Source organism: Biomphalaria glabrata, chromosome 17, assembly GCF_947242115.1.
Source record: "Biomphalaria glabrata chromosome 17, xgBioGlab47.1, whole genome shotgun sequence".
Classification (NCBI taxonomy): Eukaryota; Metazoa; Mollusca; class Gastropoda; family Planorbidae; genus Biomphalaria; species Biomphalaria glabrata.
In genome coordinates this window covers 4,785,646-4,800,337 of record NC_074727.1, presented here as the reverse complement: position 1 = coordinate 4,800,337, position 14,692 = coordinate 4,785,646, and the positions used below count along the sequence as shown (strand labels likewise).

Below are 14,692 nucleotides of genomic sequence, written 5' to 3'. Positions count from 1 at the left end.
TAAATCTCTAGTTTCTATTTTTCATCTGTCACAGTTTCTTTATGCCCAGAACAGAGGACGCATAGCTAAATATTGGTATAACCAAGATTAAAATAAGACGCATTAATATTTTTTTTTGTAATTATAAAATAAGAATGATAAAAAAAATATGTAAGTTGAAATTTACTAATTTGGCAACGTCCTCACTCCCACGGCAACGTATAACATGATAAGTGATTAGAAACGTGGCAACTTTATTGTTATATTTTTTTCGACACATTTGCAGTAGTTCACTTCTGTCATGATTTATTTTTAGCTTACACCAGAGCATGCTAAATACGATCCATTATGATCCAAGATTATATAAAGCAACTGACGAAGTAAAATAAGGCTATATGGGATTTGAAAGTATATATCTTGTTTGAGAAATAAAAATGTTAATTTGATTTTAGTGTTATTTTTGTGGTTGGAAAAAAAAACGCATACAAATAAAATTATCGAGTAAAAAAATATAATTTCAAATTAAAATAATAAAAAAAATACCCTACTTTCTCATTTTGCACCAATTTAAGCATCTTGGTAAGATTGATATATTTTTACATATCTGATACAAGAGCTCTTTTTCGATGTGGAAATGTTTATTATTGAGGTGTATCCGAAGACTACTGGGATATGAAACAGTAAATTTTAAGGAGCTAATAATAGATACTGATTAGATTTGCTCCAACAAAATTTACCCCCCCCCCCAAAAAAAAAAATGTTTGTACTTGTTTGATCCAAATAGAAACGATATTTTCGGTAAAGACCTGATGACATACTGCTAGTGGCTCATCATGCTCATCTGAAATAGCCGACATGGTCAGAACATGTCCCTCGAATGCAAGCATTTCAATATAGACATTCTTACTGTACAAGACATGATTGTAAATGCGTAGGCCCAAATCTTCTACGGGATGTCGGGAAATTGCGGTTGGTAGGGATCGAACCCGGGATGACATTTCCCGACCACCTACCCCACGACTAGGCCACCATCAATAGTTCGCATTATGCGTTTTTGAAATCGTCAAAATGATTAAAACCCTTTTACTTGCGCCAAAAGGCTGCGCCAAAAACTTCTATGTGCATTTGCTTGACAACCATGCCAATGTGTAAAAATGTTTTGTAAAATGTTTTACATGTTTCGGATGTTCCTTCAGAGTTGAAGATAGTTTACTTCCTAGCCCAAACCTCCCGCAGGACGACGGGGGATGGAAGCGGGCAGGATTTGAACCCTCAACCATCCGAACGACAGTCCAGCGCGCAAACCGCACGACCAACCAACATACACTTTTGCATAACGCGCTAGGAAAAACAGGGTGGGCTTGTTATCATGTACTATATATGCCTACTTCAGTACCCTATGGGCATATAACTTGTGTATGTCTATCTGACCAAGTTGGTGAACCTAAAATTAGTCGGACACACAGTCTATTTACTTTTGGGGCATGAAGGGTGTGTAACTATTTTATTGTAAATTTAAGGTAGATCTACGTACATTCTTGACTAACTAGACCAATGTGTTATTTTCTTGTCTGGACACCCAACATACAACTAACATTTATTGCATAACACGCAGTGAAGAAAACGTAGCTGTTCTCGTCATAGGCCACACAACAGCAGTACACTAGGTGTGTACGTCTTTGTCATCATCAACTACACACTACAGTACACTAGGTGTGTACGTCTATCTGACCAGGCTGTTAAAATCAGTCGGACACACAGACTATTTTCTTTTAGGACAGGGAGGATGTGGATTTTTTTTCTCGGTGTGTGGCATTTTACGTCTCAAAAGACGATCTTTGCCTTTTGCAAATCGCCATTGCTGGGGGAAAGCCTGGGCTGTAAATTTGTGAGTGTTGGGCTGCCCGCACGTCAGCACACGCCTCTCTTCCATACTGACCGGGTCCAAATGGATGGCAAGCCATCACAATTTGGGAACAGGTGGCTGCAGGAGTTGGTTTATCCTAATGCTCTTATCTGCCATAGGCCTTACTTGAAATTTAATCACATATCTCTATAATAAGCCTATTATATCTATTATACACTTCAGTTTTATCTAAGGTTTAAGCTATAAAAAGGGTGTACTTGATGTTCTTGCAGTTCATAAATTATTGTCTGTCTCACATGAATTGATTAAAATCACTAAATAATTGACCTAACACGCTTATCAAATTCCTACTTTAAACTAAAAGAAATTAAACACCACCACGTGACTCAGACAAAAAAAAATCTCTACTACCCCATTCATAATATTGCATAGAAGCTTTTGGCAAAAAATGTTTAACAGCATTTATAATGCCGTTACGTTCAAGTTCAGATATTGGTTCCACAACTTCTACCACCATGTTAAATTACTTTACCAATGCAGACTGTGACTAAAGAGTTGTTAATTGCATATCATTTTTATAATCAACACTGTTGATATCATGTTATTATTAAAGGCTGGTCTTCGAGTCCAAAGATGAGGCATGCTATATTTCCCGTGGCTGCGCAGCCCCAGCTGTGACCTACATATTTTGCCACAGCCAGAGCAAGCATAACCATTGTCCGCAGGTGGTCGACTTAGATTTTCTTTTCGCCGTATGCGTCTTTCCTCTCTTCTATGTCAGCTAAGGCAAGTTGGCGCCTAAGCTGGTCTTTGAAGCGTTTCCGTGGGGCACCTCTGTTACGTCGAGCACCTTTTACCTCACCAAAAAGACTGCCATACGAGATACGTGCCCTGCCCAGCGTAACTGTCGGACCATAAGACGTCCCTTTATACTGTCTATACCGGCGTTCTCAAGGACAAAGTTTGCCCTGGATGTGTCAAAATATGTAGGTCAAAGCTGGGGCTGTGTATCCTCGGGAAATACTGCATTCCTCATTAATCTTCGGACTCGAAGACAAGCCTTATTATTATGCTTTGGAGATTCCATAGATTCATGTTAAAAATTGTACTGTGTGGCACAAGTGTTGAATGAAATATCACAAAATATATGTCTATGAGTAAAAAATATTTAGTTTTCTACATAGACATAAAAACGATACTTAGATAAACAGTGAAATAACTCAGATTGAGATTATTAAAAGAGCTATTTCTTGTTCGGAATTTCCGTAAGTAGCAGGCTCCAGATCTTCACCTCTACCCAGGTCCCAGGACCGGCCTTAGGAAAACCAGGAAGCAGTCTAGGGCCTCCGATTAGTTAAAAAAAAATTGTGAAACATGGATCAGATGTCAAACCTAGCAGAACTACGTCTAGATTATATCTCTATGTTTAGTAACCTCCTAGCTCTAAGTCTCTAGGTCTACTAAAATCTAAGGTTTTTATACAAATGTTTATATCTACTTGTTAGATTACATATGCTAGAAGACCTTTGTTTCTTCATTTTGGTGAAATGTTGAAATGTTATTTCTAGATGATGAAGATGAATCTCGAACTTCGTCTCGAAGATGAATCGCCCATGAAGCACGTTTGTGCTATCAGCACTTGGATTTAGCTGATAAAAAAAAAATCCACTTATGACATCTGTACGAATTTGTTTACGATGCTCGCGGAACGTAACGGAAATTTCGCTTTATGAATTTAACTTATTTGTTGATTCAGATTAATTTGTATTTTCTATTTTATTTTAGGCCACCCAATTCACTAGGGCCCTACTTAAATAGGGGAAAGTTGGGGTAATATGAGATGGTAGGCAATATGAGCATTTGTGGTATTTTTTCATAGGTCGGTTCTATATAAAATTTGGCGAAGTGGAAACGAGGTTTAAGCTAAGAAACAACATTCGCAATTTAAATTCACATTTAATAAAATGTTTTAATAAAATTGGTGGTTTTCTTTAAATTACATTACTTTTTTTTTAAGTCTAAGTAAACGCTTAAAATGTAAGCTATCATATTATATTTGGTATATAATGAATAGGCCTACATGAGCAAATATTAAGAATAAAACAGTTTAAAAATTCTGATCAGCACAGCGATAAGGTTGTAATAACAAACTTTTCAGTGTTCTACCCTGGGAGTAATATGGGATACCATGTTGGGGGTAAATTAGGGTACACTGTTTTTTTTTCTTAATGTTTAATTGCTCAAATATTACATCTAGATCTTAATTGGGGGTGAATGTTCAAGCAGAAGAAAACCCAAAATAATCAGTGGGGTAATATGAGATACTTAACTTTAAAGAGTTATATAACTCATAATTAATCTAAGCCACTGTCTTCAACTTGGAGAGCTGGGATCAGTGGCGTAGCTAGGGTGGAGGAGGGGGTGTCCCCAACCCAGGCCAAAACTTGAGGCGGGGGGCCCTCAAATGAGTGTCCGAAATGTGTTTTTACATCAAATATTACGCCATTATCTCATGTCATGATGTTGAAATGCAGGGGCCCCTATAGAGGTCAAGCTCTCCGAGGATCCCAAATCCATAGCTACGTCACTGTTGGGAATAAAAGTTTGTTTTATATTTTGTTTGCTCCTTCAGAAATAAAGAACTGTAGGTCCTAGCTCAAACTCAAGCTGAACGGCAAGGAACAGCAGTGGACACAGGGTTTGAACTCGGGACCGTCGTTTCGACAGTCTTAGGCGCATACCACAAGACAAGGGGATTCACGGTGGCTGAGTGGTAAAAGGTTTGGCTTCTGAACAGAGTTACCCGGGTTCGAATCCTGGTTAAGACTGGGATATTAAATTTCGGGATCTTTGGGCGCCTCTGAGTTCACCCAACTCTAATGGGTACCTGACATTAGTAGGGGAAAAAGTAAAGGCGGTTGGTCGTTGTACTGGCCACACGACACCCTCGTTAACCGTAGGTTACAGAAACAGATGAACTTTACATCATCTGCCCTATAGACCACAATATAAGAAGATAGTAGAAACTTTGAACTGGATTTATTGAAACAACAAAGAAAATCCTTTCAAAGAAACGAGACTGTTCATTCTAAAGGGAAAACAAAGAAACAACAAAAAACAAAACAAAATAAGATTGGAAAAAAAAAAGCAAAATCAAAACCCATTACAAACGAATGTAGCTTTTGTTTTCAATATTTGCGGGGGAGGGGGCGCTTTTTACTTTGTTGTCATCCCAACACTGACCTGTAGGCCTATAATTCATTGACTTTTCTAGATTCCCTATGTCCAGTGCGATGACGTCTCGAGCGGTGGCTCTCAGATACGTAGGAAATCTTCTTGCGATTGTGTTTTGTATCTATAGGACTAAAGGTAATCACTAGAATAGCACGGTTACCGATCAACCAATCAATCTATTGGATATCAATGTATCAATATCTATTCACTGATTTTTTTTTATCAAAGATGTAACTCATTCTCTGCAAAACCCATCTAAAAAACAACCCAATATATATAATATATACTTCGTACCTAATGCCCTATGATTTTCACGCAGTTATTGATATCTATCATGACCAGGTAAACCTTAGATCTTAAAAAATCTAGGCAGAGCGAAGCATGCATCTTATGTGGCTCCCGCAATATACCATATCATCCTGTCTAGCGTTATTTTGACTTATTTAGGCCTACCTTAAACGTTTGAAATAGTATAAACATTAATTTTACTATAAGATTTGGTGAAAGTGACTGCTAGAGTGTGGAAGGGAGATATGGTTGTTAAACAAGAGTTCGCCGGAGTCGTCAAAAAAAAAGTATATCAGAAGTTAAGATCTATAGGGCAGAGTTGGCATGATAAAAATCCCGAAATTCAAAATCCCGAAATTCGAAATCCCAGTCTTCACTGAGATTCGAACCAAAGACCCTAGCTTTGGAAGCAACGTGCCTAACCGCTCAACCACCCCCCTCATTTAGGAATTGAGATGTAAGGAAACATTTAAAGAGTTCACCAGAATGGAATTTAGACGGTCATTGATGTTGTAATCTAAGCCCACGCACATGGGCCGTCCTAGTTTAAACTTCTAAAACAGATGTAAACTATTAAATCTGAGTTTAAATTATGGAGACTATGATTGTATACGGACGATTTTGTTTAATCAAATATATTTGTATGTCCAACGTGTTACTTCTCCCTTGTGATAAGCAGCCTTCGACCGCGATTCATTTATTCTTTTATGACACAGTGCTATATAGCTCCTATAAGCTTCTGCTCAAGGTATATTGTTAACTCTTTCAGTGCGAATTATTTAGATCGAAACAATGATTCAGTTTCATTGAACTAAGATAATGCGACCCAAGACTGATGTGTCTGGTTTCGAATTAGGCTAATGGCCAAGTCTAGTAAGTGGTGGAAAATTTATTAGTACCATTTTCATCCTATTTTGCTATTTAAAAAAATATTTAAAATACTTCAGAAAAAAAACTAGCAAGGCGTATATAAGAGTAAGAGCCGCCAAATCACTGCAATATATCTCAATACCTCAAGGTTTAAATCCTTTTTTCAATATAAAAGCCAAGTTAATTAATTAGATTGCATAATTTTTTAACGGTGCTCTCCCTTCCCTACGCACACCCTGAACTTTAAAATTGAAATAAAAAAAAATGTGCAATTTTAACAATTTTGATTAACCTTCTAAGTAACTAGGTCACCAGGTCGTAGAGCACTGCAGTCAGCAAACCCTTGTTTCGTGTTGTTTTCAGGGGCAGGCACCACGTACGGGAACCTGTTTGTCGTCACGAACTTAAAGGTGATTGGAAATCACAGTGATCCATCAAGGCTGCCTGGTCAAGTGGAGTTCTTTTTGTACACTGCTGCTGCGGATGGTGTCCAGGTAAACCCAAAAGAAACATTCCGAAACAAAGATTTTAAAAAATAATTGCTAGATCTAGATTTCGTTGTTTAGACCGCGCCTCGCGACTGTGTAATGTGTGAATTGTTCGCAGGTGGCCAGATTTGGAGGACTGACAACTATTTGCCTAATAATAAATCCAAGGTTAACTTAAAAAAAATCTATTATTTTTATTAATTGTTGTTCATTGGTTGTCAGTAATTTCATACGTAATTATTCATTGTTCACTGTGCATCAAAGACTTCCCGAAGCTTCTGCCGAAATAGAGCAGTGAGATTCACAACAAACAAATATTCATATTTGACTAGAGTAACACCTTTTGTAAAATCATTAAATTTAGAAAGCCTTCAGGATAGAAGACTCAAAAGTAAAGTAGCAACGATACATAAGACATTGAACCATAATATTCAAATACAAAAGTTTAATAAAATACTCAGAAAGACACAAAGATAAGGGTACATTCCTCGTTCCATATGCTAGGACAAATTTGTACAAATGCTATTTCTTCCATAGCGCTATTAGAGCATGGAATGGGTTGCCTGAGCTAGCCAGGAAAACCAGCAGAATTTAAGTCATTGGTTAATATGCATGACGCGTAGGACGTAATCATCTTCTTTTTTTGAAGTAACATCTGTATTATGTAAAATAAGAAAATAAAGAGGGGTTAAGGAACAAAAGAGAAAGAGTAGAGAGTTAAATATAGAAGCAGTGAGAGATAAAGAGGAGAGAGAGAGAGAGAGACTTTAACTGGAGAAAGGTGAAGAAAGAATAAAAAGAAAAAGAACATTGAGAAATAAAGAGAAAAATAAAAGGCAGAAACCATCATCATTGGCCTCCTTTGTACCCTACTTATCCTTGTACCACACACTTATCCTTGTTCCACACACTTATCCTTGTACCACACACTTACCCTTGTACCACACACTTATCCTTGTACCACACACTTATCCTTATTCTCATTCTCATTGGCCTCCTTCAGTCGTAGAACGACTATGGTTCATCTCAGAGCACACTTCCTCATGTGGCTGTGGAGCCCTATTTTGGAGAGACACTCCCGTCCACAGATAGCGCAGATTAAGGTGGCTTTTGCTTCGGTGGTAGAGAAGCTGGACGTTTTTTCGGATACTGCGTTTTTCTTCCTGGGCTGAGACCCATGTACTTTCACTGTCCATAGCTTTCTTGGTCACTGTCTCTCTCCATCTGGTGCGGTCTAGAACTATGTCTTCCCAATTGTCAGTATTGATGTTCACTGATTTGAGGTCACGTTTTATTACATCTATGTAACGCAGAAATACATACTACTTAAAAGGACCAAAAAAGAAAGAGAAACCCAACGAGAAGAGAAAGAGACACAAAAAGAAGACAGAAAGAGAACGGAGATGATAAAGAAAGACAAAGAAAAAGCTGACAGTGAGATTAAAAAAAAAATATATATGCGGGTGTGAAGTAACGTCTGTTTTTTATAAGATAACACTCGTTAAGATATGTGATCTCGGACTCCCTCCCCTCCGACTAACCAAATTTGTTCTCGGCAGGTGACCGTCACTTTCCGAAACGCGACAGTCCAGAGTTTGATCATCTTGCCAGGTGTCAAGAACATGAACCAAGTCTCAGCCAATCCCAAACTCTTTTCGTAAGTCAGTATAAAACTTAAGACCAAACGAAATTAAGACTTTAAAGGACCCTATTTCTTCTTTAGTTATTTGGCCTTGTCCCAACACTGTTTCAATTGGGCGTATCTCTGCTGATGTAAATATACATGCCAGAAGTAATTTTTTTTTTACTTAAATTTCTAAAATTGAAGTTAGGAAAAAAACATTTTTTTTAGCGGTCCCTGAGAGGGGAAAAGACTCTATTAGTTTTGTGTGGAATGTCTGCCCGTCCGTCCCGTTTAGATCTCGTTAACTAGAAAAGATAGTGAAAATCCGACATCATAATATTTTAGACCATTCAAAGTTCTGATGCCACGGCTACTTTTTTCTTTTCTAAAAGCCTAAAAACTAATTTTTTAAATCACTTATGCAAGCAGTTTTTACATAAAAATACACCACTTTTATAACTATTCACTATTTATAGTAACAAACACGGGAGGCTCTTTATTATAAGCGTCATTACATATATAGTGGAAGATTTTTTGTCAAACTTTTTTTTTACATTTGTATTGCTAAGTGAGATAAATTCTGTCACACTAGCTACTACATTTACACAAAAAATGATAGCCTTCTTTTTAAAGAGAAAAAATCTATTTAGTATGCATACAAGTTGGACATAATTCAATTAATAAGTAGTTTTTCATATTATCGCGTGAACTGTAGCGCTTAGCATTGGCAATAGTACACATAAGTAAAGGAACTTTTTTTTTTTTTTTTTTTTTACGGAAATGTTTTATTTTTTCTTGAGGCTTTGAATTAGAGATGGACCCTTAAAAACAATTAGATCAATAATTAGACATCAGTTAGGCCAGGTTCACATCTAACCTCACATTCACTTTCAACTATCTTTTGGTCTGCTGGGGTACCACACAAGATCTGCCAACCTTCTTTCTCCATTCTTCTTTGTCATTTGTCTTTGATAGAATTTTATTCTGATGCTTTTTCTGAAAATATTGAGACCTGCCTTTTTACATGCCTGGGTGGACCACTTTTGATAGAATTTAATACCGATATTCTGAAAATATTGAAAACTGCCTTTTTTCCTGCCTGAGTGGACCGCTGTGCTGACCAAAATATAATAATTACTGCTTGTATTATCTGACCAACTGCATGGTCTTTACTATACTTTATGTTTTTCGTGTAAATTATTTATATCATAGATTATAAACAGATTTTACTTTAATGGACATTCTTTGATTTCTTTTGCGTGTATCTGTATCTTTCTTACAGATTCGAAAAGGACTTGGCTAGAAAATCAGTGTATGTTTTCAAAGGAAGCGGGCTTTTTGGCCTCTGTGTTTTAATTATGCAGTCCTACGCAGAAGACTCTTTCGAAACGTTCCTGGCCATTCCTGTTGACGGCTGGGGGAAACTTTATTATCTAGTTTCTTTAGAGTGAGTTGAACTAGTAGCTTAGATCTAGACCTAGACTTTGTTTCTAAAGTAGCCTATTTAGTAGAAAGTGATATGCCTTAGTGGGGCGTGGTGTCGGATTTCCATATCGGTTAAGATTCTGGGATTCTGAATTTCTGGATTGTTAGCACGCCCCTGAGTCCCCCAACTCTAATGGGGCGTGCTAAAAAATACCTCATTCAAAATAAAAAAAAAATAAATTACACACTAAAATTCTTTGAGCTTAGCCAAGCCAAAGGGGGGTTTTGAGTTTAAACCCCCCTCCTCCAGATGGCTTTTTTAAAAGTTTAAAACCAGTCCAGATGGTTTGGAGTTTAAAATCCCCCTACAGAGAGTTTTGAGGTTGAAATTGAAAACCCCCTCTTCAATATTATTCTAAAGCAAATTACACTCGCCAAATTCCATGAGCGTAGCTAAATGGGGTTTTGAATTTGTTAAAGAAAAAAACTCCTGAGATTTTTTAGTTAAAAACCCCACAACAGATGATTTTGACGATAACACTTCCCTTGCATGCAAGACACGGAAGCCATTCGTCAAAATCGAAAAATGGCTTAATGCGGCCTAGCGAAAAATGGCTAAGACAGATTTTAGGAGCTAGTTACAGAGATCTGATCAAAGAAATCCAATTCTGAACTGGGAATAGATCACTATTTAATGTGGCTGTGAGCAAGCGTCGCTTGAGGTTTACGGGAGATGTTCTCCGAGAGAATGAATTACGAATATCAAGAGTTGTGATGTCTTTGAGGCCAATACGAGGAAAGCGCAAATAGGGGCGTCATCGTATGACTTGGCGCCACACTTTAATGGAATACTTCAGAGGAGTGATCACCAAGTGGAAACCGGCTGCAGACGTGGCCTGTGTCAGATCTCTATTGGGAGAGGCTAGTTTACCGCCCAATGCCAGGAAGGATCTAAGTCAAAGTCTCAGTAAGTCTAAGAAACAAGTATTGTATATCAAGTTTTGGGAATTTTGTCTATTCTTGAATATTGAGTAAAACGCTGTCTCTCTAGCCAGCTGACTACTTTCTCTCTTTTCGATCTTGTTTCTAAAATTTTCACTTTCTGTCTTTCTCTCTTCCCTCTTTCTGAACTAAATAACTTTTGTTTTTCTTCTCACGAATGATAACTCTCCATTTGAACGATAACTCTCCTAACGAACGATAACTTTCCTAACGCTAACGAATGATAACTCTACTAACGAAGGATAACTCTCATAATGAATGGTAACTCTCGTAACGAATGATAACTCTCGTAACGAACGATAGCTCTCGCAACGAATGATAACTCTCCTAACGAACGATAACTCTCCTAACGAACGATAACTCTCCTAACGAACGATAACTCTCCTAACGAACGATAACTCTCCTAACGAACGATAACTCTCCCAGCGAACGTAGCTCTCCTAACGAACGATAACTCTCCTTGTTCCTCAGATCAAGAGTGTCAGCGCAGTTCGTAACAGGGGAACACAACTCCACTCTCACCGTACTGCTAAGGTTTGCGGATAGGTCCATGGTCTTCAAATACCACGGCATCAGTTACGGAACAGGTTCAAATCTTATTGTTGATCTCCCTCCGTAAGTATGTAAGCCATTCTGTAAACTAAAAGATATTGGTCTGCTAAGAAATCAAACATTCTCTGGATCCCATGGTCTTCAGTTAATATAGAAATCTATTTCACTGGATCCCATGGTCTTCAGTTAATGTAGAAATCTATTTCTCTGGATCCCATGGTCTTCAGTTAATATAGAAATCTATTTCTCTGGATCCCATGGTCTTCAGCTAATGTAGAAATCTATTTCTCTGGATCCCATGGTCTTCAGCTAATGTAGAAATCTATTTCACTGGATCCCATGGTCTTCAGCTAATGTAGAAATCTATTTCACTGGATCCCATGGTCTTCAGTTAATGTAGAAATCTATTTCTCTGGATCCCATGGTCTTCAGTTAATGTAGAAATCTATTTCTCTGAATCCCATGGTCTTCAGCTAATGTAGAAATCTATTTCTCTGGATTCCATGGTCTTCAGTTAATGTAGAAATCTATTTCACTGGATCCCATGGTCTTCAGCTAATGTAGAAATCTATTTCACTGGATGCCATGGTCTTCAGTTAATGTAGAAATCTATTTCTCTGGATCCCATGGTCTTCAGCTAATGTAGAAATCTATTTCTCTGGATCCCATGGTGTGGTGAAATAGTTACTATTTGTTTATGTTTGTGTAACGTCGTGAGAATGTGTTCACAACATTGATCTAGTGTGCTACTGTCCAAGTCTCTTTCGTCAGTTCATGTGTCGTTCTAGTTTAATAAAGCCTTGTTTTAGGTTACTCTTCAGTGTTCCTTTATTTCTTATTACAATTTATTAAACTAGAAATTTTCAATTCTTTGGATCTATGTGCCTCACGTATCTTTTTTGGATTTTCGTTCAACACTATTCTCAGTCTGTAAGTAAAAGTAATTATACAAATGGAACGGCTATTTAGGCCAAAAGAGCTAGACATAGAGCCTAGCTCGCCATCGGCTGCCGAGAAGTGGCTGCACTGGCTCAGAACATTTGAGAATTTCATCTCCTCAGTCTCTCACTGTGAGATTGACAAAAAGAAATTACTGGAAAACTACGTTTCTTCGAGCGTATTTCAGTACATAAGTGAGTGTACCACGTTCGAAGAATCAATCAAAGTTCTACAAAATGTCTACGTGAAGCCTAAAAGCGAAATTTTTGCACGGCACATGATAACTCTTTGTCGACAAGAGAACGGACAAACCGTTGACTCCTTCCTACTTAAGCTTAAAAGTATGGCCAAAGACTGTGACTTCAAAGCTGTCACCGCTGAAGAACACAGAGATATCTTCGTAAGAGACGCCTTCATTACTGGACTGGCTTCAAACAGCATAAGGCTGCGACTCTTAGAGAAATCTACTTTAACTCTACAGTGCGCCTATGAAGAGGCAAGACAACTTGAATATGCCCATAACCATGCCATGGCGTATAACATCTGCTCTGAAACTCCCTGTGGAGCTAGCGCCGACGAGGAGAGCCTTTCTCCAACGACAAAAGTAGAACACGAGGTGAGTGCGGCGACTAGTAAAAGATGTTTCTTTTGTGGAAACAGCCCACATCAACGCTTTAGATGTCCGGCCCGCGACGCTACATGCAACTTGTGCGGTAAGAGGGGCCATTTCCAGAAAGTCTGTAGATCGACCAGACAGACACTCAAATCTATAACCTCAGCCATAGTGAAAGCAGATGATGAGACGTCTCGGACTACAACCGTTGGATCCTCCTGGGCATCGACACCAGCGTCCGGTCTTACTAAATCTACTATTTCAATACTCGTCAATGGAGTACCATTGAAGGCTCTCGTAGATACGGGGAGCAGTGAAAGCTATATATCTTCTTCAATTGCTAAAAGGTACAGATGGAAATTAGAAACGTCCAGAAACAGAATCTACATGGCCTCTACACATCTTTCTCGCACTACTCACGGCCATATTTTCGCAAAAATAAAGTACAAAGATGAACAATACGAAAGTGTTAAGCTCTCACTACTAGATGGACTAGTATCTGATGTAATCTTAGGGCTAGATTTCATCAGCCAGCATGAAAAACTGATGATCCCATTTGAGGGAAAACGGAGCACTCTCCAGGTCTGTACGCTGAAAGCTGCACGAGTTGAAGCCCCTCGCCTCTTCGCTAATCTTGCTCCTAACTGCCACCCCATAGCCACTAAATCTAGAAAATATTCTATGCCTGACTCCAAATTCATTCAAAATGAAATCAAGAGACTCCTATCTGACAAAATTATTGAGCCTTCCACGTCCCCGTGGCGAGCCCAGATAATTGCAACAACTAATGAAAGGCACAAAAAGAGAATGGTTATCGACTATAGCCAAACCATCAATCGATTCACTTACCTCGACGCGTACCCCGTGCCAAAAGTTGATGAACTGGTGCAGGAAATATCTAAATACTCAATGTACAGTACATTTGACCTCAAAAGCGCTTACCACCAGATACCTATCAGGGATGATGAAAAGCAGTACACGGCGTTCGAGGCTGGCGGAAAGCTTTATCAGTTTTGCCGCATTCCTTTTGGAGTGACAAACGGAGTCGCTGCATTTCAAAGGACGATCAACACAATAATTGAGGAGGCAGGGCTACAGGACACGTTCGCTTACGTGGATAACGTTACCATCTGCGGACTTGACCCCAGTAGCCACGACCAGAATCTACAGAGATTTCTCAATGCCGCTAAAAAGTACGGTATCATCTTCAACAATGATAAAAGTGCTATTGCGACTAATAAAGTATGCCTCCTAGGCTACGAAATCTCACAAGGGCAATTAAGACCAGACCCCGAAAGATTTCAAGCATTGAGAAACCTACCTCCACCACAAGACATGAAATCACAAAAGCGGGTGATTGGACTACTGTCCTATTATTCTCAATGGATCCCAAATTTCTCCAACAAGATCCATTTATTGGTAAACAACAAAGCCTTTCCTCCCCCTGAACAAGTTCAAGAAGCTTTTAAACAGCTAAAACACGAACTTGAAAACGCTGCTGTGTCGACGATAGATTACAATCGACCTCTAACAGTCGAAACAGATGCCTCTGACATCGCGATTGCCGCCACTCTTAATCAAGAAGGCCGTCCTGTCGCCTTCTTTTCAAGAACACTCACGAATAGTGAACGCAGACACTCAGCAGTAGAAAAGGAAGCATACGCTATCGTAGAAGCCCTGAGAAAATGGCAACATTACCTTATCAGTAGACCCTTCACATTGGTTACAGATCAACGCTCAGTGTCTTTTATGTTTGACCAGCAGAACAAGGGCAAGATCAAAAACGAAAAGATACAAAGATGGCGACTGGA

The 14,692-nt window shown here is 38.6% G+C and overlaps 1 protein-coding gene across 2 annotated transcripts in view; it reads left to right on the top strand.

Annotated features, from left to right (window-relative positions):
- Positions 1 to 2,938: 2,938 nt before the first annotated feature.
- The window catches only part of LOC106067928 (uncharacterized), a 35,263-nt gene continuing 23,509 nt past the window's right edge, over positions 2,939 to 14,692 (top strand). Inside the window, exons 1-6 of one of the 2 annotated variants that reach the window (XM_056016299.1) lie at positions 2,939 to 3,111; positions 5,121 to 5,215; positions 6,602 to 6,732; positions 8,286 to 8,383; positions 9,633 to 9,797; positions 11,249 to 11,392. In XM_056016299.1, the coding sequence (XP_055872274.1) occupies positions 5,128 to 5,215; positions 6,602 to 6,732; positions 8,286 to 8,383; positions 9,633 to 9,797; positions 11,249 to 11,392 (626 nt within the window). In that variant the 5' untranslated portion in view covers positions 2,939 to 3,111; positions 5,121 to 5,127. The remainder of the gene's footprint in view (positions 3,112 to 5,120; positions 5,216 to 6,601; positions 6,733 to 8,285; positions 8,384 to 9,632; positions 9,798 to 11,248; positions 11,393 to 14,692) is intronic. The other variant, XM_056016301.1, reaches the window with a different exon arrangement.